The sequence below is a fragment of the Bos taurus genome, chromosome 22, assembly GCF_002263795.3.
Source record: "Bos taurus isolate L1 Dominette 01449 registration number 42190680 breed Hereford chromosome 22, ARS-UCD2.0, whole genome shotgun sequence".
Taxonomy (NCBI): domain Eukaryota; kingdom Metazoa; phylum Chordata; class Mammalia; order Artiodactyla; family Bovidae; genus Bos; species Bos taurus.
In genome coordinates, this window is record NC_037349.1 from 56,505,129 (window position 1) to 56,526,698 (window position 21,570).

At 41.4% G+C, this 21,570-nt stretch overlaps 1 protein-coding gene across 7 annotated transcripts in view; it reads left to right on the forward strand.

Moving 5' to 3' along the window:
• The window catches only part of RAF1 (Raf-1 proto-oncogene, serine/threonine kinase), a 75,849-nt gene that overhangs the window by 37,633 nt on the left and 16,646 nt on the right, over nt 1-21,570 (forward strand). For 4 of the 7 annotated variants that reach the window (NM_001102505.1, XM_024982727.2, XM_024982729.2 and 1 more), the window contains 4 exon segments: nt 7,922-8,154; nt 18,234-18,346; nt 20,208-20,310; nt 20,611-20,768. In NM_001102505.1, coding sequence (NP_001095975.1) covers nt 7,948-8,154; nt 18,234-18,346; nt 20,208-20,310; nt 20,611-20,768 — 581 coding nt within the window. In that variant the 5' untranslated portion in view covers nt 7,922-7,947. 7 annotated transcript variants of the gene reach the window in all.

Consider the following 21,570-nt stretch of genomic DNA (forward strand, 5'->3'; position numbering starts at 1 on the left):
TTATGCTGTACATACATATATACATATGATAAAATTTAATTTATAAATTAGGCCCAGTAAGAGATATTCGAATTGCCAGCATCACAACTCTTGAACTTTTGCCCTGCTGCGACAGCCCACCTGATAACCCAGAAGACCGCTAAAGGACTACAGAGCAGGTGGAACATGTAGTGTGGGTGTGCCGGGGCAGAGGGATGGTTCACATCCTGGCAGGAGGGGGCGAATTGGTGTGAGATTTCATCACACTACTCAGAAATCAAAAAGCTTTGAAAGGCGTGCAGTTTAAAGCTTAGGAATTATTCATTCTGAACTTTTCTATTTAATATTTTCAGACGGGTAACTGAAACTGCAGCACGCTAAGCTTTCTAAGATGGGGCACTACTGTACCAACCAGGAGGGCCCAGAGAAGGCAGCTGAAATGGATCTCAAGATAGAATTTAGCAGATTATTCAGGGGTTTGGTCCTCGACTCTTCCTTGAGTCCCCTTGCTGCATAATTCAGGGCAATGTGCTTTCTAGTGTGGTTCTTTCGTTCGCTCCCGAACTCCCTGGTGGCTCCGATGGTAAAGAATCTGCCCGAAATGCAGGAGACCTGAGTTCAGTCCCTGAATTAGGAAAATCCCCTGGAGAAGGAAATGACTACCCAGTCCAGTATTCTTGTCTGGAGAATTCCATGGACAGAGGAGCCTGGAACAGAGGGCTGCAGTCCATGGAGTCAAGAGTTGGACATGATTTAGCAACTAAACCACTACCCATGAAACTCAGTACTATTAGAATTTCTAAACCACTTTTTAACTTAGATATAGGATAGATATCATTCTCTAACTTTCTAAAAGAATATTCATGCAGAGAATAAGTGAGGTCGAATGATTATGACAAGTGAACTATGATAGTGAAAGCAAACATTTTGAAATAGAAAGATTCGGCTTTAAAAAGAGTTTAGACTACAAAACCTTCAAATTCCAGTGTGATAGATGAAGCATGAAGTCAATAAAAGGCAGACTTTTTGGTGAACCTATGGAGGCTGTCAGCCTCAGAAATTATGCTAGAAGTAATAGATTTAGGGAAATTTGGATCAACTAATGATTAACAGATATAGACTAAGTGACTCAGGAAAGCTATGATACCTATTAATTAATGAATTGCCCCCCCCCCCTTTAATCATAAAATGTCAACTCCTGTGGTGTCTTTCAGAGACTGGATTTGGGGGTAAGCCCATTTTGGCACATCTTTAATGGAAGAGTCATGGAGGAAGCAAAGTAGAGTAGGATCTAGGTTTGATTTCTGTGTTGTTCTGTAATGGGGATGACTGGAGGAGAAGGGGTATGAATGCAGAAGGAAGCAGCTTGAAACCAGTTGAGCCTAGCCTGTTCTAGAATGTTCTGTTCTAGAATAGGCTAGAATTCATGTTAAGTAAATTGTAGGCTTCCTAAAATTATAGCAGTTTGCTATCATAATGAGATTGTGAATATGTTGTGTCCTTTCTGGTAAAAGGTCGATGTTTAGCTTGTCGAATACAAATTCTTAGGCTGTCTCACTATATATATATATATATATATATAAACACAGAAGTGTGTACAATCAGGGTCTTTTGACATAATAAAGCTACTACTTTGTATTTGTGAAGAGAGTTATCTAAAAAGTTATTTTTTAATCATGGGACAGAAAGGAGCTTTTAAAATTAGGTTCCATATAAACTTTTTGTTTCCAAAGTTATCTTCAAATGGCTTACTGAACAATCCTCTTTTACACAATACACTTTTATAAGTAAGGATTGAAAAGGTTGGATAAATACCAAGAAATACTTTATGAACATTTTAAACTTCTTTTTTTAAATGTTTGATTTACTTTTGATATTACACAGCACATATAGTCCTTTGAAGTATTTTTTAAAAGATGATGTCATTGGCCCCATCTTGAGAAGTGTGAAAGTGTTAACCACTCAGTCGTATCTGACTTTTTGCGACCCCATGAACTGTAGCCCACCAGGCTCCTCTGTCCATGGGATTTCCCAGGCAGGAATACTGAAGTGGGTTACCATGCCCTCCTCCAGGGGATCTTCTCGACGACCCAGCTAGTAAACCTGGGTCTCTTCCCTGGTGACTCAGACGATAAAGAATCTGCCTGCAATGCAGGAGATCTGGGTTCGATCCCTCGATGGGAAAGTTGCCCTGGAGAAGGGAATAGCAACTCACTCCAGTATTCTTGGCTGAAGAATCCTATGGACAGAGGAGCTTGGTGGGCTACAGTCCATGGGGTTGTACACGACTGAGCGACCAACACTGTCTGCATTGCAAGCAGATTCTTTGCCATTTGAGCCACCAGGGAAGCCCTGGACCCATCTTATGGATGAATAATTTACAATTTTAGCAATAATGTCCAGTAGTTTTTCTATTTAAATATGAAAATATGAAATACTCCGTAATTAAAGTTTGAAAATTTTCTTATTAATTTTCAGGAGTTCTTTGTATGTTAGGAATGATAATCCTCTTATTATATTCTTGTGTTGTAGGGAAGTATATATGTCTTGTTTTAAATTATTTCTTCTGATATAATGAATTTCTCTATTCATAAGAGAATGTGTTTGTTTTGAAACTTTTCTTGGAACTGTGAAAGACCTTTTACTATCAGAAGTAGATTTCTACTTTGGACTGTCTAATTTTATGATATCTTTAGGAGGATATGTGTGGCTGTGTATATATATATTTTAACTTAGAGCATTTGGTCAACAGATCAGAGGGAGAGATCATAATATTATAAACTAGATTTATATTTACAGTGTGCATACTTTTACATTTGGGAGTAGTATCAATGGGGTTTCTGAATGTCTTCATTTAATATTGAAGTATGTTGGCTGCTATATGGTTTTTTAGAAGACTCTTTATTCTTATTTTTAGATGTGTATCCTTTCTCGTTAATCGATTACAGAATACTTTGGCTTACAGCTTCCTGTGATACAGAGGTCAGCACTGGGGCAACTGGTAGGGCCCTCAGCCTTTCTGGTCTTGTCTGCTTATCTCAGCGTGCCTTACAGTTAGGGTTCATCGTGTTCTGTGAGTGGCATGAAAAAGGCACTGCTTTAGCATGCTTCTTAGCCTGTAAGTGGTCTTGATATAGACATGGAAACTTAAAAGTTATGAATGATAAATAATCAAAAACTTGAGAATTAGAGTGGATTTGCTTTTGTCAGTTTTTACTAACAGTTATTGTAATGTGTTCCTACTAAGTACCAGCGTTATTTTCTAAGTGCCTACAGTAGGACACAGAATTGGTCATAAAATAACTATGATCTTGAATTTAGGCTGCAGTTAAGTCAACGGCACCCCACTCCAGTACTCTTGCCTGGCAAATCCCATGGACGGAGGAACCTGGTGGGCTGCAGTCCATGGGGTCGCTAGAAGTCGGACACGACTGAGTGACTTCCCTTTCACTTTTCACTTTCATGCATTGGAGAAGGAATGGCAACCCACTCCAGTGTTCTTGCCTGGAGAATCCCAGGGACGGGGGAGCCTGGTGGGCTGCCGTCTATGGGGTCGCACAGAGTTGGACACGACTGAAGTGACTTAGCAGTAGCAGTAAGTCTTGTAAGTGGGTTCTTTAGCCAATAGATTATAATGCAGAATGCAGTTTATTGCAGTTTGTCTTTTGCTGAATAATGGGTTTTTTTTTTTTTTAAGATGTACTACCAGATGGAGATTTAATTTACATTTACTAGTTCTTGACAGGTCTTTTCTTTTAAAATATATTTTTTTGCAGCATTATTCTGGTTCCTAACTGAATTCATTTAATAAATATTTGAGTGCTTTTGTGATCCAGGTACTGTATCAAGGACTTAAGAATACAGTAGTGAACAAGACTGGCAGGAGGCACTGGCAAGATTGGCATGGAGCAGAAAAAGGGTGGGAGGCACTGACCAAAATCTGTGAACAGTTAACGTAAGTGGTAAGTGGCATGAAGAAAGACGGGGTTATTTGATGGGGGTAGGGCTGTGGAGTCTTACAGTTAGGGTGGAGAAAGCGTCTCTAAATGATATTTTAAGTAAAGCCCTTAATGCTCTGAAAAGGACAGCCTGGCTGTTTGTGGAGGCTTCGGCTTTCCAGGTGAAGGGAACAGAACGTTCAGAAGTACTGAGCTGTGCAGCTTGATGGGAGTTTAGCTTTTATTCTGAGCCACAGCTTTTCAGGCTACTGAGATGCTCAGATAAGTCTTTTCTGTTTAGTTGGGCAAAAAGGTCTAGGGAAAAGAAGCTGTAGATGTCCCTAAAAAGTGACCTCATGGTAATAGAATTAGGAATGTGTTGGAGCTTGGGTGGTGTCAGAAAGAAATGGGAGGCAGTGCGTCATGGTCCTGCCCCTTGAAGGCTGTAGGATCTTGTCCTGTCCCTCCCCCTTACACAGATAGGCTTCTCGTGTAGTAGTAAAATATAAAAAGCAAAACGTAGATATATATAAAGTAAAAATTTATATATACTAAATATATTTAGTTATTGGCTGAAATAGTTATTGGCACGTTGTTTATTACTCTAGATTTTTCACCTTTAAAAAATGATTTTAGATTTTTCTCCTTTCTAGATTAGTATGAAAGAGGTTCAGACTACATTTTCATTTTGCCTTGGGTTGCTTTTTCTATCTCTGCACATACAGAGCGACTTTGTCACATGGGAGTTCACATGAAGGTCTCTCTTGTTAAGTATCCATCTTTTCCCCAGGTTTTCAAGGAAAGAACAACCCTGTAGTGAAGATGCTTATCCATATCTCTTTTTTGTTTTTCGGCTGTGCCCTGCGACATGTGGGATCTTAGTTCCCCAGCCAGGGACTGAACCCGTGCCCCCGCATTGGCGGTGCAGAGTCTTAACCACGGAGCATCATTGAATTACCAAGTTAGTCTTTAAGAACATTTCAGATTTTTAATAGTTTTTTTGTTTTAACAATCAGATCAGATCAGATCAGTTGCTCAGTTGTGTCCGACTCCTTGTGACCCCATGCATCACAGCACGCCAGGCCTCCCTGTCCATCACCAACTCCCAGAGTTCACTGAGACTCAACGTCCATCGAGTCAGTGATGCCATCCAGCCATCTCATCCTCTGTCGTCCCCTTCTCCTCTTGCCCCCAATTCCTCCCAGCATCAGAGTCTTTTCCAATGAGTCAACTCTTCGCATGAGGTGGCCAAAGTACTGGAGTTTCAGCTTTAGCATCATTCCTTCCAAAGAAATCCCAGGGTTGATCTCCTTCAGAATGGACCGGTTGGATCTCCTTGCAGTCCGAGGGACTCTTGAGTCTTCTCCAACACCACCGTTCAAAAGCATCAATTCTTCGGCACTCAGCCTTCTTCACAGTCCAACTCTCACATCCATACATGACCACAGGAAAAACCATAGCCTTGACTAGACGAACCTTTGTTGGCAAAGTAATGTCTCTGCTTTTGAATATGCTATCTAGGTTGGTCATAACTTTCCTTCCAAGGAGTAAGCGTCTTTTAATTTCATGGCTGCAGTCACCATCTTCAGTGATTTTGGAGCCCAGAAAAATAAAGTCTGACACTGTTTCCACTGTTTCCCCATCTATTTCCCATGAAGTGATGGGACCGGATGCCATGATCTTCGTTTTTCTGAATGTTGAGCTTTAAGCCAGTTTTTTCACTCTCCACTTTCACTTTCATCAAGAGGCTTTTGAGTTCCTCTTCACTCTCTGCCATAAGGGTGCTGTCATATGCATATCTGAGGTTATTGATATTTCTCCCGGCAATCTTGATTCCAGCTTGTGCTTCTTCCAGCCCAACGTTTCTCATGATGTACTCTGCATATAAGTTGAATAAGCAGGGTGACAATATACAGCCTTGACGAACTCCTTTTCCTATTTGGAACCAGTCTGTTGTTCCATGTCCAGTTCTAACTGTTGCTTCCTGACCTGCATACAAATTTCTCAAGAGGCAGATCAGGTGGTCTGGTATTCCCGTCTCTTTCAGAATTTTCCACAGTTTATTGTGATCCACACAGTCAAAGGCTTTGGCATAGTCAATAAAGCAGAAATAGATGTTTTTCTGGAACTTTTCTTGCTTTTTCTGTGATCCAGCAGATGTTGGCAATTTGATCTCTGGTTCCTCTGCCTTTTCTAAAACCAGCTTGAACATCAGGAAGTTCATGGTTCACATATTGCTGAAGCCTGGCTTGGAGACTTTTGAGCATTACTGTACTAGCGTGTGAGATGAGTGCAATTGTGTGGTAGTTTGAGCATTCTTTGGCATTGCCTTTCTTTGGGATTGGAATGAAAACTGACCTTTTCCAGTCCTGTGGCCACTGCTGAGTTTTCCAAATTTGCTGGCATATTGAGTGCAGCACTTTCACAGCATCATCTTTCAGAATTTGAAATAGCTCAACTGGAATTCCATCATTTCCACTAGCTTTGTTCGTAGTGATGCTTTCTAAGGCCCACTTGACTTCACAATATTCTCCAAAAAGTTTTGTCAAGACTTTATGAGAGTGATGCCAGATATTGATGCTGTCTCTAAACTTCTCTAGTTTCCTCAGCTGTCAGCTCAGAATAGTTAGTATCTATCGTCCCTTCTGGATTCAGGCATGTGAGGTGAGAAAGAGCTTACCGCATAGTGGGTGTGCAGACAGAAGCTTCTGGTACAGAGCAAGATGTTTGGATTAAATGATCTTTAACTCTGGGCCATTTTAGCTCTGACTAAATGATTTCAAGTGTCAGTTCACGTATGACAAGGTAAGGACTCTGGAATCAGATAGAGCTGCCCAGTTCTGAATCCCATCTTTGCCAGGTAGAGTGAAATGGATGTCATTTCCACCTAGAGTATCCCCTAAGGATCAGGGTGGACAATATGAATGGGGTGTATGCAGCATATACTCATTCTCATGATAGGTAGTGGGCATCTAGTAAATGGTAACTACTGCTGACGATGCTGATAATAAGATAAAACAACTTTCTGAAGGAGGAAGGCTTGAGAAGGATGGGTTCCCTGTCGACCTCACTGTTCTGTAAAGGTGGAAGCACCTCTCACTTCTGCCGAGATTGATTGCCTTCAGGGTGGTATGGCTGTGGACCCCCTGTCACTTCTGCATGGTGGCTGACTCCCAGCCGGTGCCAGGGCATGGCACGGCCTCACTGCAGAGTATCTCCAACTTACTTTCATTGTGTGAATGTCTGTGGACTTCAACTGCGGTTTTCTTGTTGCCCTATTAAAACATTTGATTACTTTTTGTTAGGTTACTATCTCTGCATCTGTTTGTAAGCTTTGTTTCCACACTAAAATTGGACTCCAACGAATGTTATGTTGGAAAGTTCATGTACTTTATATATAAACAGATACAGAATCTGGTTATTTTACTTATCAACCTGGATGTTCTTGGGCAGGTAGCATGGTTTTCCTCTGCCTCATTTGTTTAAAAATTAAAGCATGGTTGGAGGAAGGTATTTAAAATCTTTCTGGGTCCTTATTATAGATTAAATGAGATAATTTATATATAAAGTGTCTAACACACATCTTACAAAAACTGGTTTCTTTTTGTTCTTCAAAGGCAGAAAATGATGGCTTACACTTTTTTTTTTGTATTTCTCATAGTACTAATGTGTTACTAATATTCAAAGGTAGTTTGTGCTTAATATACAATAACAAAAGAAAAAGTGGAACTGAAAAAGCATTAGACTAGACCTAGGCTATGTTCCATGTTGGCTCTTACCTGGTTGTATAACCCTTGATGAGTCTTTTGATCTCTAGTCCCCATCTTGTTCATTTTTGAGTTGTCTGTCTATTATATACTATAATAGAAGTTTTCTGAATAATGTATTTAAGCAGAATATGTCACCTACAAAAAAACCCACATAGTACTGTTTTCACAGTTACTCTGTATATTGTATTGTTGAGCTAATTAATTTTACTCAAGAATTATTATTTTTTTTGTTAGCTTGAAGTGCTGCGTAAGCTGCATCAATGGAGCACATACAGGGCGCCTGGAAGACGATCAGCAACGGTTTCGGATTCAAAGACACGGTGTTTGACGGCACCAGCTGCATCTCCCCTACAATAGTTCAGCAATTTGGCTATCAGCGTCGGGCGTCAGATGATGGCAAACTTACGGACCCTTCTAAGACAAGCAACACTATCCGTGTGTTTTTGCCAAACAAGCAAAGAACAGTGGTACGTGAACATTCCTCTCCTAAAATGTAGCTGTCCATCACCTATAAAAACATTACAGATCATGTTGCCCATCTTATAGATAGCAAACATCTTCACTGTCACTAGAGTCTTTATTTTTAAATTTTATTTTAGTGTCTTGTAGTCGCACCTTTGTTTTGGATTGAGGTGTTGTTGATTTACACTGTTGTGTGAGTTTCAGGCATGCAGCACAGTGACTCCAGCATATATATATGCTTTAGATAACTTTCCGCTGTGCGTTATTACAAGATGTTGAATAGTTCTCCATGTTATACAGGAGATCCTTGTTTCTAATCTATTTAATGTATTGCAGTTTGTTTCTGTTAATTCCACACTCCTGACTTATCCCACCTTTCTTTCCCCTCTCCTTTGGTAATAAGCTTGGTTTCTATGACTGGTCTGTTTTGATTTTGTATGTAGATTCATCTGTCTTTAGATTACACATTTAAATGATAATTACATAATATTTGTTTTTTCTTTCTGACTGACTGCACTTAGTATGATAATCTTAAATGGCAGTAGTTCATTTTTCTTTATGGCTGAGTAATACATTGGTGGACACTGGGGTCGTTTCCATGTCTTGTGTATCGTAAATAGTGCTGTGAACACTGAGTGCATGTATGTTTTTGAATTAGTTTATGTCTTTTTTGGATATGTGCCCAGGAGTGGGATTGCTGGATCATATAGTAACTCTGGTTTTTGTTTTGTAAGGAACCTCTATCCTGTTTTTCCTCGTGTGTGTACAAATTTTCATTCCCACCAACAGTGTAAGAGGGTTCTACTTAGAGTCTTTGTTAATTGAGTTTCTAGTTGTAGATTTTATTGCTTTATATTCTCTTCACACCCCCTTGCTTTTTTCTTTCTAGCTCTTGGCCTTCCTTCGACTTAGTCTTGCCTAGATGGTCTTTTCTGACAATTCACCTAAACAAATAGTACATTTTAAAGAAAATATTTACTGAAATGTAGTTGATTTACAATATTGTGTCTCAGATATATAACACGGTGAATCGTTTATGCAGACACATAGATCCGGTGTTTTTAATACTCTCTTCCCGAATAGGCCGTTGTCGAGTACTGAGTAGAGCTCCCTGTGCTGCAGCAGGTCCTTACTAGTTACAGTTTTATATATAGTCGTGTGTATAGGTCAGTCCCAGTCTCCCAATTTATTCCTCCTCCTCCCTACCCTCTGGTAACCATAGACTTGTTTTTTTTTTTTAGACTTGTTTTTTATATCTAACTTTCTGCTTTGTAGATAAGCTCATTTGTACCCTGTTTTTAGATCCCATGTGAAGGTGATATCGTGATGTTAGTGTTTGTCTTGCTCTGTCTTCACTCAGTATAACAATCTCTAGGTCCGTCCATGTTGCTGCAGACGGAGCGTTTCATTCTTTCCTATGGCTGAGTAGTATTCCGTTGTATATATGTGTACCACATCTGTATCCATTCCTCTGTTGGTGGACATTTAGGTTCTTTCCATGACCTGGTTATTGTAAGTAGTGCTGCAGTGAATGTTGGGGTGTCTGTATCTTTAGAATTATAATTTTCTCCAGATATGTCCAGGAGTGGGATTGCTGAATCATAATGGTAGTTCTGTTTTTAGTTTTTTAAGGAACTTCCATTCTCTTCTTCTCAGTGGCTGTATCAATTTACGTTCTCCCTAGCAGTGTAGGAGGGTTCCCTTTTCTCCACACCCTCTGTGGCATTTATTATTTGTATTAGATTTTTTTGATGGTGGCCATTCTGACTGGTGTCAGGTGAATATAGTACATTCTTAATGGGGATGTATTTCAAAGGGCTCTTTTAGAAATCCCCTTAGACATTTCTGGCTAATTACAAACTTTGTTCAGTGTATTAAAGCAAACTGTTCATTTAAAAATTTTTGATACACAGTCAAGTATATAGAAGAAAATAAAATTACCTGGAAAAAAATTATTTTAGTACATTTCCTAGGTTCTGGGGCAAAGCTGGAGGTAGCCTGGAAACCAAGCTTTTTTCCACGGCCCTGGACTAGCCAGTTATTCCTGTGTAGCTTCTGACACAAAATCTCAACTTTTCTAAGAAATTACTGCTCAAAACCTTCTTCCTATTCTGGGAGGCAGTGGGGGAAACACCACCCGAAACCAGAAAGTGAAGCTGTGCTACTCGTGCTCGGTGTGTGACTGTCCTGCACCGATGCGGTGCGGGAGGACCTCTGTTCAGAACATCAGGCGTCATCCTTTCCCGCCCTCTGTTCTTTGTGTAGAATCGGTGCCTTGTGTTTATTCTGTGTTCCAAGGTTGGGAAGTGCAGTGCAGAGTTTTCTTTCTAACAGTTCCACTCTCTCCTCTTTACTAAAATTTCCTTTTACTTTTGTGAAACCTAAAGAGCCTGCCAGTTATGGTGTCATACATTAAGGTACATTTTTAAACTGAAGGCAAAACTCAAAGGCATTTAAAGTTTGAGTAAATTTATTTTTGTTCCCTTTCCTGGAAATGAAACTTTAATGACTGGCAAAATAAATAATAATAATAATCTCCTTATTTCAGCAGTAATCTTTTGTTTGCAAAGTGAGTTTTCTCATTAATTTTCTGACCTTAAGAAAGTGGGAAGTGTGACTGTGTCGGGCAGCTGAAGACCCTCTGGTGCTGCTTCCGGGTGTTGCTGCCCCTGTCTTCTCCACCCCTGTCTACCCATTTGCCTGCAGACTGGGGACCTTAGTTTTGCACAATAGTTTAAGTGTTTAGGCCTTTAAGACAACGAGGCCCAAATTTAAATCCCTGTATTGCCTTTTATAAGCTGTATCATGACAAGTTACATAATATTCTGAGCCTCTGTTCCTGACCTTCATGAAATGAGGCTGATGCTAGCTACAGTGACTAATTTCACAAGTAAAATGGTAGTTATGATAGTTTCTGGAGGAGGAAATGGCAACCCACTCCAGTATTCTTGCCTGGAGAATCCCAGGGACACAGGAGCCTGGTGGGCTGCCGTCTATGGGGTTGCACAGAGTCGGTCACAGCTGGAGTGACTTAGCGGCAGCAGGATGGTTTCTGAGAGTTTCCTACATCAGTGTGTCCTCGATAGCCTTCAGCTGAGTGCAGCTGGGGGCTGGGGACCACCGATTTGAAAAGCATGACACCTGCAGCAGCTTTTGAGAAGGTTCTATCAGAGAAAGCTAGTTTCTCTTGTTTCTTTGACCAGAGGTGGACTGTGTGCTTCTGATAGAAACACTCACACACTGAGAGAGCCAGGACCTGTGTCAAATACTGTGCAGTAGTACTCTGAAAACTGAAAAGTGATTTCGGTGACATTTAATCTTCATTAGAAGCCAGAGCTCCAAGAGCGAGACGGTTCTTTGCTGCTGCTGCTGCTAAGTCGCTTCAGTCATGTCCGACTCTGTGCGACCCCATAGACGGCAGCGCACCAGGCTCCCCCATCCCTGGGATTCTCCAGGCAAGAACACTGGAGTGGGTTGCCATTTCCTCCTCCAATGCATGAAAGTGAAAAGTGAAAGTGAAGTCGCTCAGTCGTTCCCGACTCTTAGCGACCGCATGGACTGCAGCCTACCAGGCTCCTCTGTCCATGGATTTTCCAGGCAAGAGTACTGGAGTGGGGTGCCACGAGATGGTTCTTTAAATATCCTCTAATCCAGTGGGGTTCCCAAACGTGGCTGGTATCAGAGTACCCAGCTCCAGGGGTACCTTGAAGGAGGAAGGCGTCATGTGCTGGCCGGCTCGGCCAGTCAGCTGTTTCTAGTCATCCCCAGGTTGCTTCACTGCCGGAGCCCAGAATGACTGTTATATATAATCACTTAGTGGGCTCCAGAGATTAGTCAGACCGTAACTGATCACAGCACGTATCCATGGGGAGTCCAGAGAGAAGAGTGACAGGGTGTATGTGTGATAAGTAATTTTTAGAATAATTAGTAGTTGCTTGGTTTTTGAGTTTTTCTTGTCATTTGTTTTGTAAATGTGTCTCTTTGACTTACTGCTGCTGCTTTTTACTAGATGAGTGACTGGATCAGAGCTCAGGCTCTTTAATTACCACTGGAATCACGTCAGAAGCAGCTTAAGCTACAGATTCCTGAGCTTCAGTCAGGATGAACTGAATCAGATGAGTGTGTTAGAGGGGGCAGGCTGGGAAAATACATTTTCCCAGGCTCCTCGGATGACTCTAATACCAGCCACGTTTGGGAACCCCGCTGGATTAGAGGATATTTAAAGAACCGTCTCGCTCTTGGAGCTCTGGCTTCTAATGAAGATTAAATATCACCGATATCACTTTTCAGTTTTCAGAGTACTACTGCACAGTATTTGACGCAGGTCCTGGCTCTCTTACTGCGTGAGTGTTTATTACTTTTCATTGTCTTCATTCTTGGTGTCTTCACAGTTCAGATCAGTCTCTCCCTTTACTGAGTTGTTTTGTTTCTGAAAAGCTGGAAGTCAGTGGGATATTTCTAAGGATATCACTGCTTCAAGAAGCCTTAAAAATAAACTTGTGAAACATTGAAGATGGACAGTTGAAAATATTCTAAACCTTTAAAATAAAAAATCACTTACCTCTCTCTGGAAAGGGGCTAGATTGGCCACTGTCAGCTGTCACATTTTCAGCAGAAGGACTCCACTGTGGGCAGTTTGCAAGCACTGCAAATCTCATTCTGCTCACCCTGCTGCCCATTCTGAGTGTAGTTGCCTTCCTTTTGATTAAGTTTATTGGCTTTAAAAACACTGTATAGGGCTCTTACTGAAATGCTTAAAATCTTGGTTGAAATGTTTATCTAGCTGCTGATATTAGCATGCTGGGTGCTCACACTTTCTGTTAGGCTCTGAAGTGCCTACTGAGCTCCTGAGGACCGGGTACATGGGGGTATGAAGGGGTCTATACTGCTGAGACTACTGGATGGGTATGCACACGTGTTTAAACCAGCAGTGCTGTTTGCCCTGACAGCGGGGCAGAGGCTTTATTTCCTCCACTACCTTCTTGCCCCCCTCTACTGTGCAGTGTATGTGAGACGGCTTTTTGGTTAGGAAGATGAACCATTTTGTTGAAAATAAGTTGAAATACAAATTTTTTTGATACAAAGAACTCATGTCATAGATTGGATTGGTTAATTTTCATTTCTGGTGGATATTTATGTTTGCATGAATATTTCATTGAGTCAAACAACTTCAGTCAATTCAGTTCAGTCGCTCAGCTGCAGCATGCCAGGCCTCCCTGTCCATCACCAGCTCCCAGAGTTTACCCAAACTCATGTCCATTGAGTTGGTGATGCCATCCAACCATCTCATCCTCTGTCGTGCCCTTCTCCTCCTGCCCTCAATCTTTCCCAGCATCAGGGTCTTTTCAAATGAGTCAGCTCTTTACATCAGGTGCCCAAAGTATTGGAGTTTCAGCTTCAACATCAGTCCTTCCAATGAACACCCAGGACTGATCTCCTTTAGGATGGACTGGTTGGATCTCCTTGCAATCCAAGGGACTCTCAAGAGTCTTCTCCAACACCACAGTTCAAAAGCATCAATTCTCCTGTGCTCAGCTTTCTTTATAGTCCAACTCTCACATCCATACATGACCATTGGAAAAACCATATCCTCGACTCGACAGACGTTTGTTGACAAAGTAATGTCTGCTTTTTAATATGCTGTCTAGATTGGTCATAACTTTCCTTCCAAGGAGTAAGCATCTTTTAATTTCATGGCTGCAGTCACCATCTGCAGTGATTTTGGAGCCCCCCAAAATAAAGTCAGTCACTGTTTCCACTGAGACCGGATGCCATGATCTTAGTTTTCTGAATGTTGAGCTTTAAGCCAACTTTTTCACTCTCCTCTTTCACTTTCATCAAAAGGCTCTTTAGTTCTTCTTAACTTGTAGATGGTGTCATCTACATATCTGAGGTTATTGATATTTCTCCCGGCAGTCTTGATTCCAGCCTGTGCTTCCTCCAGCCCACCGTTTCTTATGATGTGCTCTGCATCTAAGTTAAATAAGCAGGGTGACAGTATACAGCCTTGATGTAGTCCTTTTCCTATTTGGAATCAGTCTGTTGTTCCATGTCCAGTTCTAACTGTTGCTTCCTGACCTGCATACAGGTAGAAAGGGAAAGTTGATCATTTTCTCTCTCCCAACTACTCTCTCTTGGGGCTTCCCTGGTGGTTCAGTGTTAAAGAATCTGCTTGCCAATGCAGGAGACGTGGGTTTGATTTCTGGGACGGGGAGATCCTCTGGAGAAGGAAATGGCTACTCACTCCAGTATTCTTGCCTTGGAAATCCCTTGGGAAATTCCATGTAGCCTGGTGGGCTATGGTCCATAGAGTCAAAAAGAGTCAGACACATCTTAGTGACTAAACAACAAGAAACCACTTTCTCTTAGGGGTAAGAGCTATTTTTTCACATGCATATGACATATATAGACATATATAGGTTCCCCACCCTTTAAATAATCTTCTTGTCATTGTTCAGTTGCTAAGTCATGTGTGTCTCTTTGCAGCTCCATGGACTGCAGTACGCCAGGCTCCCCTGTGCTTCATTATATCCCGGAGCTTGCTCAGTCTTATGTCCATTGAGTTGGAGATGTTATCTAAACATTTCATCCTCTGTCACCCCCTTCGTCTTTTGCCTTCAATCTTTCCCAGCATCAGGGTCTTTTCCAGTGAGTTAGCTCTATGCATCAGATGGCCAAAGTACTGGAGCGTCAGTCTTTCCACCAAGTATTGGGAGTGGATTTCCTTTAGAATTGATTGGTTTGATCTCCTTGCAGCCAAGGGACCCTCAAGAGTCTTCTCCAGCACCACAGTTCAAAAGCATCAATTATTCGGCGCTCAGCCTTCTTCATGGTCCAACTCTCATACCTGTATGACTACTGGAAAAACCATAGCTTTGACTATTCGGACCTTTATTGGCAAAGTGATGTCTCAGCTTTTTAATGTGCTGTCTAGATTTGTCATAGCTTTCCTTCCAAGGAGCAAGCATCTTATAATGTCATGGCTGCAGTCACTGTCTGCAGTGATTTTGGAGCCCAAGAAAATAAAATCTGCCACTGTTTCTACCTTTTGCCCTTGTATTAGCAATGAAGTGATGAGACTGGATGCCATCATCATTGTTTTTTGAATGTTGAGTTTCAAACCACCTTTTTCACTCCTCTTACATCCTCATCAAGAGACTCTAGTTCCTTTTCACTTTCTGCCATTAGTGTGGTATCATCTACATATCTGAGGTTATTGATATTTCTCCTGGCACTCTTGATTCCAGCTTGTGATTCATTCAGCCCAGCATCTCACATGATGTACTCTGCATGTAAGTTAAATAAGCAGGGTGACAATATACAGGCTTGATGTACTCCTTTCCCAATTTGGAACCAGTCTATTGTTCCATGTCCAGTTCTAACTGTTGCTTCTTGACCTGGATATAGTTTTTGCAGGAGACAGGTAAAGTGGTCTGGAATTCCCATCTCTTTAAGAATTTTCCATAGTTTGTTGTGATCCACCCAAAGGCTTTCACATAGCCAGTGAAGCAGAAGTAGGTGTTTTCCTGGGATTCCTGTGCTTTCTCTGTAATCCATCGAATGTTGTCATTTTGATCTCTGGTTCCTCTGCCTTTACTGAACTCAGCTTGTACATCTGAAAGTTCTTGGTTCACGTATTGCTGAAGCCTAACTTGAAGAATTTTGAGCATAACTTTGCTAGCATGTGAAATGAGTGCAGTTGTATGGTAGTTGGAACATTCTTGAACATTGTCCTTCTTTGGTATTGGAATGAAAACTGACCTTTTCTAGATGAAGACTGACCTTTTCCAGTCCTGTAGCCACTGCTGAGTTTTCCAAATTTGGTGGCATATTGAGTGCAGTTAGAACTGGACATGGAACAACAGACTGGTTCCAAATAGGAAAAGGAGTACGTCAAGGCTGTATATTGTCACCCTGCTTATTCAACTTATATGCAGAGTACATCATGAGAACGCTGGGCTGGAAGAAGCACAAGCTGGAATCAAGATTGCCGGGAGAAATATCAATAACCTCAGATATGCAGATGACACCACCCTTATGGCAGAGAGTGAAGAGGGACTAAAAAGCCTCTTGAAGGTAAAAGAGGAGAGTGAAAAAGTTGGCTTAAAACTCAACATTCAGAAAACTAAGATCATGGCATCTAGTCCCAACACTTCATGGGAAATAGATGGGGAAACAGTGTCAGACTTTATATTTTGGGGCTCCAAAATCACTGCAGATGGTGACTGCAGCCATGAAATTAAAAGACGCTTACTCCTTGGAAGGAAAGTTATGACCAACCTAGATAGCATATTCAAAAGCAGAGACATTACTTTGCCAACAAAGGTCCGTCTCGTCAAGGCTATGGTTTTTCCTGTGGTCATGCATGGATGTGAGAGTTGGACTGTGAAGAAAGCTGAGCACCGAAGAATTGATGCTTTTGGACTGTGGTGTTGGAGAAGACTCTTGAGAGTCCCTTGGATTGCAAGGAGATCCAACCAGTCCATTCTGAAGATCAGCCCTGGGATTTCTTTGGAAGGAATGATGCTAAAGCTGAAACTCCAGTACTTTGGCTACCTCATGCGAAGAGTTGACTCACTGGAAAAGACTCTGATGCTGGGAGGGATTGGGGGCAGGAGGAAAAGGGGACGACAGAGGATGAGGTGGCTGGATGGCATCACTGACTCGATGGACGTGAGTCTCAGTGAACTCCAGGAGTTGGTGCTGGACAGGGAGGCCTGGCGTGCTGCGATTCATAGGGTCGCAAAGAGTCGGACACGACTGAGCGACTGAACTGAACTGAACTGAGTGCAGCACATTAACAGCATCATGTTTTGGCTTTTATTTATTTATTTAAAAAATGTATTTATTTCTTAGTTCCCTGACCAGGGATTCAACCCTTGTGGCCCTTGTGGTGGAAGTGGAGAGTCCTGAGGTGGAGAGTCCTAACCACTGGACCACCAGGGAAGTCCTCCTTTTAGGATTTTAAACAGCTTAGCTGGAATTCCATCACCTCCACTAGCCTTGTTTGTAGTCGTGCTTTCCAAGGCTCACTTTACTTTACATTCCAGGATATCTGGCTTTAGGCGAGTGACTAGACCATCATGATTATGGGTCATTAAGACCTTTTTTTTTTAAATAGTTCTGTGTATTCTGTCACTTCTTGATCTCATCTGCTTCTGTCAGGTCCTTACCCGTTCTGTCCTTTATCTTGCCAGTCCTTTCGTGAAATGTTCCCTTGATATCTCCAGTTTTCTTGAAGAGATTTCTAGTCTTTTCCAGTCTATTGTTTTCCTCTTTTTGCATTGTTCACTTAGGGCCTTTTTATCTCTCTTTGTTCTCTGAAACTGTGCATTCAGTTGGGTATATGTTTCCCTTTCTCCTCTGCATCTCTTCTTTTCTCAGCTATTTGTAAAGCTTCCTCGGACAGCCACTTAGCCTTCTTGCATTTCTTTTTCTTTGGAATGGTTTTGATTACTGCCTCGTGTACAGTGTTACGAGCTTCTGTCCATAGTTCTTCAGGCACTCTGTCAGATGTAATCTTTTGAATCTAATACTACTCTTTGTGTTATTCTGAAAAATATTTTCCCCCAATTAAGATGGGGGGACCTGACCCCTTCTGACAGGTCATTAGAAGTAATATAGTAACAGCACAGCGTGGCACATGCTGATGTTCAGTGCTTTATCCCAGCTCTCGCCTGTCGCTGGGCATCCTGGTTGTTCCCCCTGTGTATGGATTTGCCATCACAGTTGGCTCTTGAACAACTTGAGGGTTATGGGTGCCCTCCCTGTGTGCAGTTGCGAACTCAGATATAATTTATAGTCAGCCCCTGGGTATGTTGCTGTGTATCTCCTGTTCCGTAGCCTTTGGATCAAACAACCACGACTCATGTAGTACTGTGGTATTTATTACTGAAAAAAGGCCACGTGTAAATGGACCTGTGCAGTTTAGAGCCGTGTTGTTCAGGGGTCAGCTGTCCAAGCAGTGCTGTCCTACATTCTCTCCTTACACCGTTACAGACCGATGCCTTTATTCTGTGCTTACTTTCCAAGGAGTATGCTTGCACAGCCTGTGTTTGTTCTAACGGGGGTCCTTCGTTTGTAGGTCAATGTGCGGAATGGAATGAGCTTGCATGACTGCCTCATGAAAGCTCTCAAGGTGAGGGGCCTGCAACCAGAGTGCTGTGCAGTGTTCAGACTTCTCCACGAACACAAGGGGTAAGAGCTTGAAAGTCAGCCAGGTCTGCCTTCATACTAGTAAGGATCTCCTAGCTTCAGATAATAACCGTTTCCATTAAACAAAAAACAAGTACTTGCTTCCTATTGAACAGTGAATATTTGAATATCTTGTTTATAAAGAGACAGCTTAGAAAAGTAAGATACCAAGACCTTGAACATTTTGCTTAAATATCACATTGGAAAATAAAATACATGTTAGGTGTTGGATACTGTTTCCACAGAAGGAAGCAGTAACGTCAGATGGTATGTTTCTTCAGAGCAAGGCTTTTGTATTTGCTGTAAGGCAGTTAACAGAACGGGTACTCAGAAAGTGTTTGCCTTATTATTTATAGTTAAAGAATGTTGTCTGTAAGAGAGAAACTTTTACAATTCACTCATTTTTATTCAGTTCTACTAAATCCCAGCAGTTTGATAGACACAGGGGTAAAAGATGCAGGAGAATTTGCTTCAGGGATGATCCATAGAATATCCTATTTCTAATGATGGTGGAAAGATAGAGACATCATCTCACAGTCTAGGAGTCATAATAATAAATACTCTGAAGCATCAGAGCTGTCTGTGACTATCCGTTACCTGTTATCGTCTCCCCAGAAATCTGGGATGATACCTTAACTTTCCCTTCTTTTTTTGCTTGCATGTTCTATTTTTCAAGGTACTCCCTAGTTTGAGAGAGGAGCCTAGGGAATGAGTCTGCTCAGAAGGGTGAGCATAAAGTCATCTGTTGATGATGCTCCTTTCAGCTTCGGAGGCTTTTTGCTGAAGTGCAAATCTTTGAAGCAGATGGCAGCTCTGTCTGGGTACAATTGCGGGTTGGTCCCCAGGCTCATGCATAGAGCTCCTTAGATATTGGGGTGCTGAGATGGTGGGGGGAGCTTGAGCCCCCCGGTCCAGGCACGTTTGTTTGGAGCCATCCTCAGTTCTCCCTTGGGTGGAGAGTACCTGAGGGCTGATCAGAAGACAGCACAACCCTCATCTTCGCCACTAGGGCGAAATGGAGTCATGTTGGGTTTCCTGTACCCAGTTCAGGGAATTATATTAAGGAATGGATTGTTTCCTGTTAGATAATCAGACAAATGGCTCTGAAGGCTTCTTGTAGGTAAAGGGAGAGGTTTGAATGGCGCTGTGTACGCAGTGTTCTCTTCCTGTCCTAGGGTCTTCTTCCTTCAGGAGATGGGCCGGATGGACTGCACAGGACACAGGAAAGGAGTTGGGCATTCGTTTTTACTTACATATACCTGCGTTTATGTCTCGTGTAGGCACAGAAAGAATAGTTTCAGAGTAAATATTAAGACACTTAAGTCTTTCCTCAGTTTATATTTATAAACAGTTCTACAGAGTTGAGCCCATTATTAATAGAAAAAGTGCATTTCATTTGTGATTCCTTTCTACTTATTTTCAAGAGTGAAATAGGCTAGTGAAGATTATATTTTGCTACTCTCACAATATTTTTAACCCGTTTTATAGGATTTTTATAGGATTCTAATGTTTAAAGATGTCCAATTTATTGCAGATTTCGTTATGAGATTGTTTTATTGCATTGTTTAAGGAAAACTTTATTCTAAGAGTACCCATTTGGAGTCTGACTGACCTAGATTCCAAATAGGTCTTTAAACTCTGTGTAGCCTTGAGCCAAATTACCTTCTTAGAGCCCCAGTTCTCTTGTTTTTAAGATGGAGGTAAGAATGCCTGCTTTATGGATTTGTTGTATGAATTAAATGTTAGTGTTGTATGGGGCTTATGTAGCATGAGCTAAATGGTATTTATTATTTACTGGTATTCAACTCTTTTACCTTGTTTAAATATTTCCCTTTTGTGTTATGCTTTTAAAAATCCTCTTTAGTAAAAAAGCACGGTTAGATTGGAATACTGATGCTGCCTCGTTGATCGGAGAGGAACTTCAAGTGGATTTCCTGGATCATGTTCCCCTCACAACACACAACTTTGTAAGTGGCGGATCTCTTCTCTCTTTGTGGTATGTTGGGTGCTTTGGCTGGCACAGTAGGAATTTCTCAGAGATAATAAGCATGTATGTTGTTGGATTGTTTAAAGCTGTGCTATTATTGTTTACAGTAAAGCAGTTTAGGTTTCACTAGATCACAGATGTACTTCAGTTTCTATGTATGAATTTTATTACAAATGTTGGAAGTATGATTCTCCATTGTAATAAAACCTCATGGGGGCCAAGGAGGAAATTATTTTGTCTTTTATTCAGCATAATTTACACACCTGTATTCTTGTTCCAGGCTCGGAAAACCTTCCTGAAGCTTGCCTTCTGTGACATCTGTCAGAAGTTCTTGCTAAATGGATTTAGATGTCAGACTTGTGGCTACAAGTTTCACGAGCATTGTAGCACCAAAGTACCCACTATGTGTGTGGACTGGAGTAATATCAGACAGCTCTTGTAAGGCATTGTTCTTTTTTCAAAGAATATAAGGGGATAGAGAGGTATAAACCCCCTTGGAGGGTGCATATTGTGTATTTGACTGACAGGTCTGGGTTTTAGACTTTCTAAGTGAATTATCATGATCTGGAAATGATCTACTTTAGAAATATGACAGTTCTGAAATCAGTAAGTTTTAGTGTGGCTTGTATACAACTTTCTAAAACAGCTGGGAGGACTGTCATCTAGAGATTGATATACTGTGATTCTGTAAGACAAAGAGCACGTTGACATGGAGAGCCCCCAGGGTTTACTGGGTTGCTAGGAGACACTCCTCTGTATTGTATTAAATAATGCTGACAAGACCTCTTCTGCAGAGAAGGAGTAGTAGGTATGGTTGGTGCTGTTTTCTTCACCTCAAACTAGGGAAAACAGTAGTCTTCAAATGATTTTACAGTAACCTTAAACACATATGTCCCTCTGACGACAAGCCAGTTACTCAAATATATTCCATATAGACAAACTATTTTTTTTAGTAAGGTTTAATAAAGAAGTATTCCAGAGCACCTCTTAAAACTTGTGAACACGGACAGGAAACGTTGGAGTTGCACTTTACCCCTTTTTGAGGGCACTAGAAAAATAGAGGCGTGTTATCATGAAGCCATCATGGGAGCACCTGTTTTGCTTTCGTGGTAGTCACATGTAGCTTTTGCAGAGAGAACTTCTCTCTTTTGCAGAGAGAACTTTGTAAGTAGCACAGACTTTGGAGTCCAGCAGACACTGGTCAGAATTTCACTGTTGCATTAACTAACTGTCATTACTT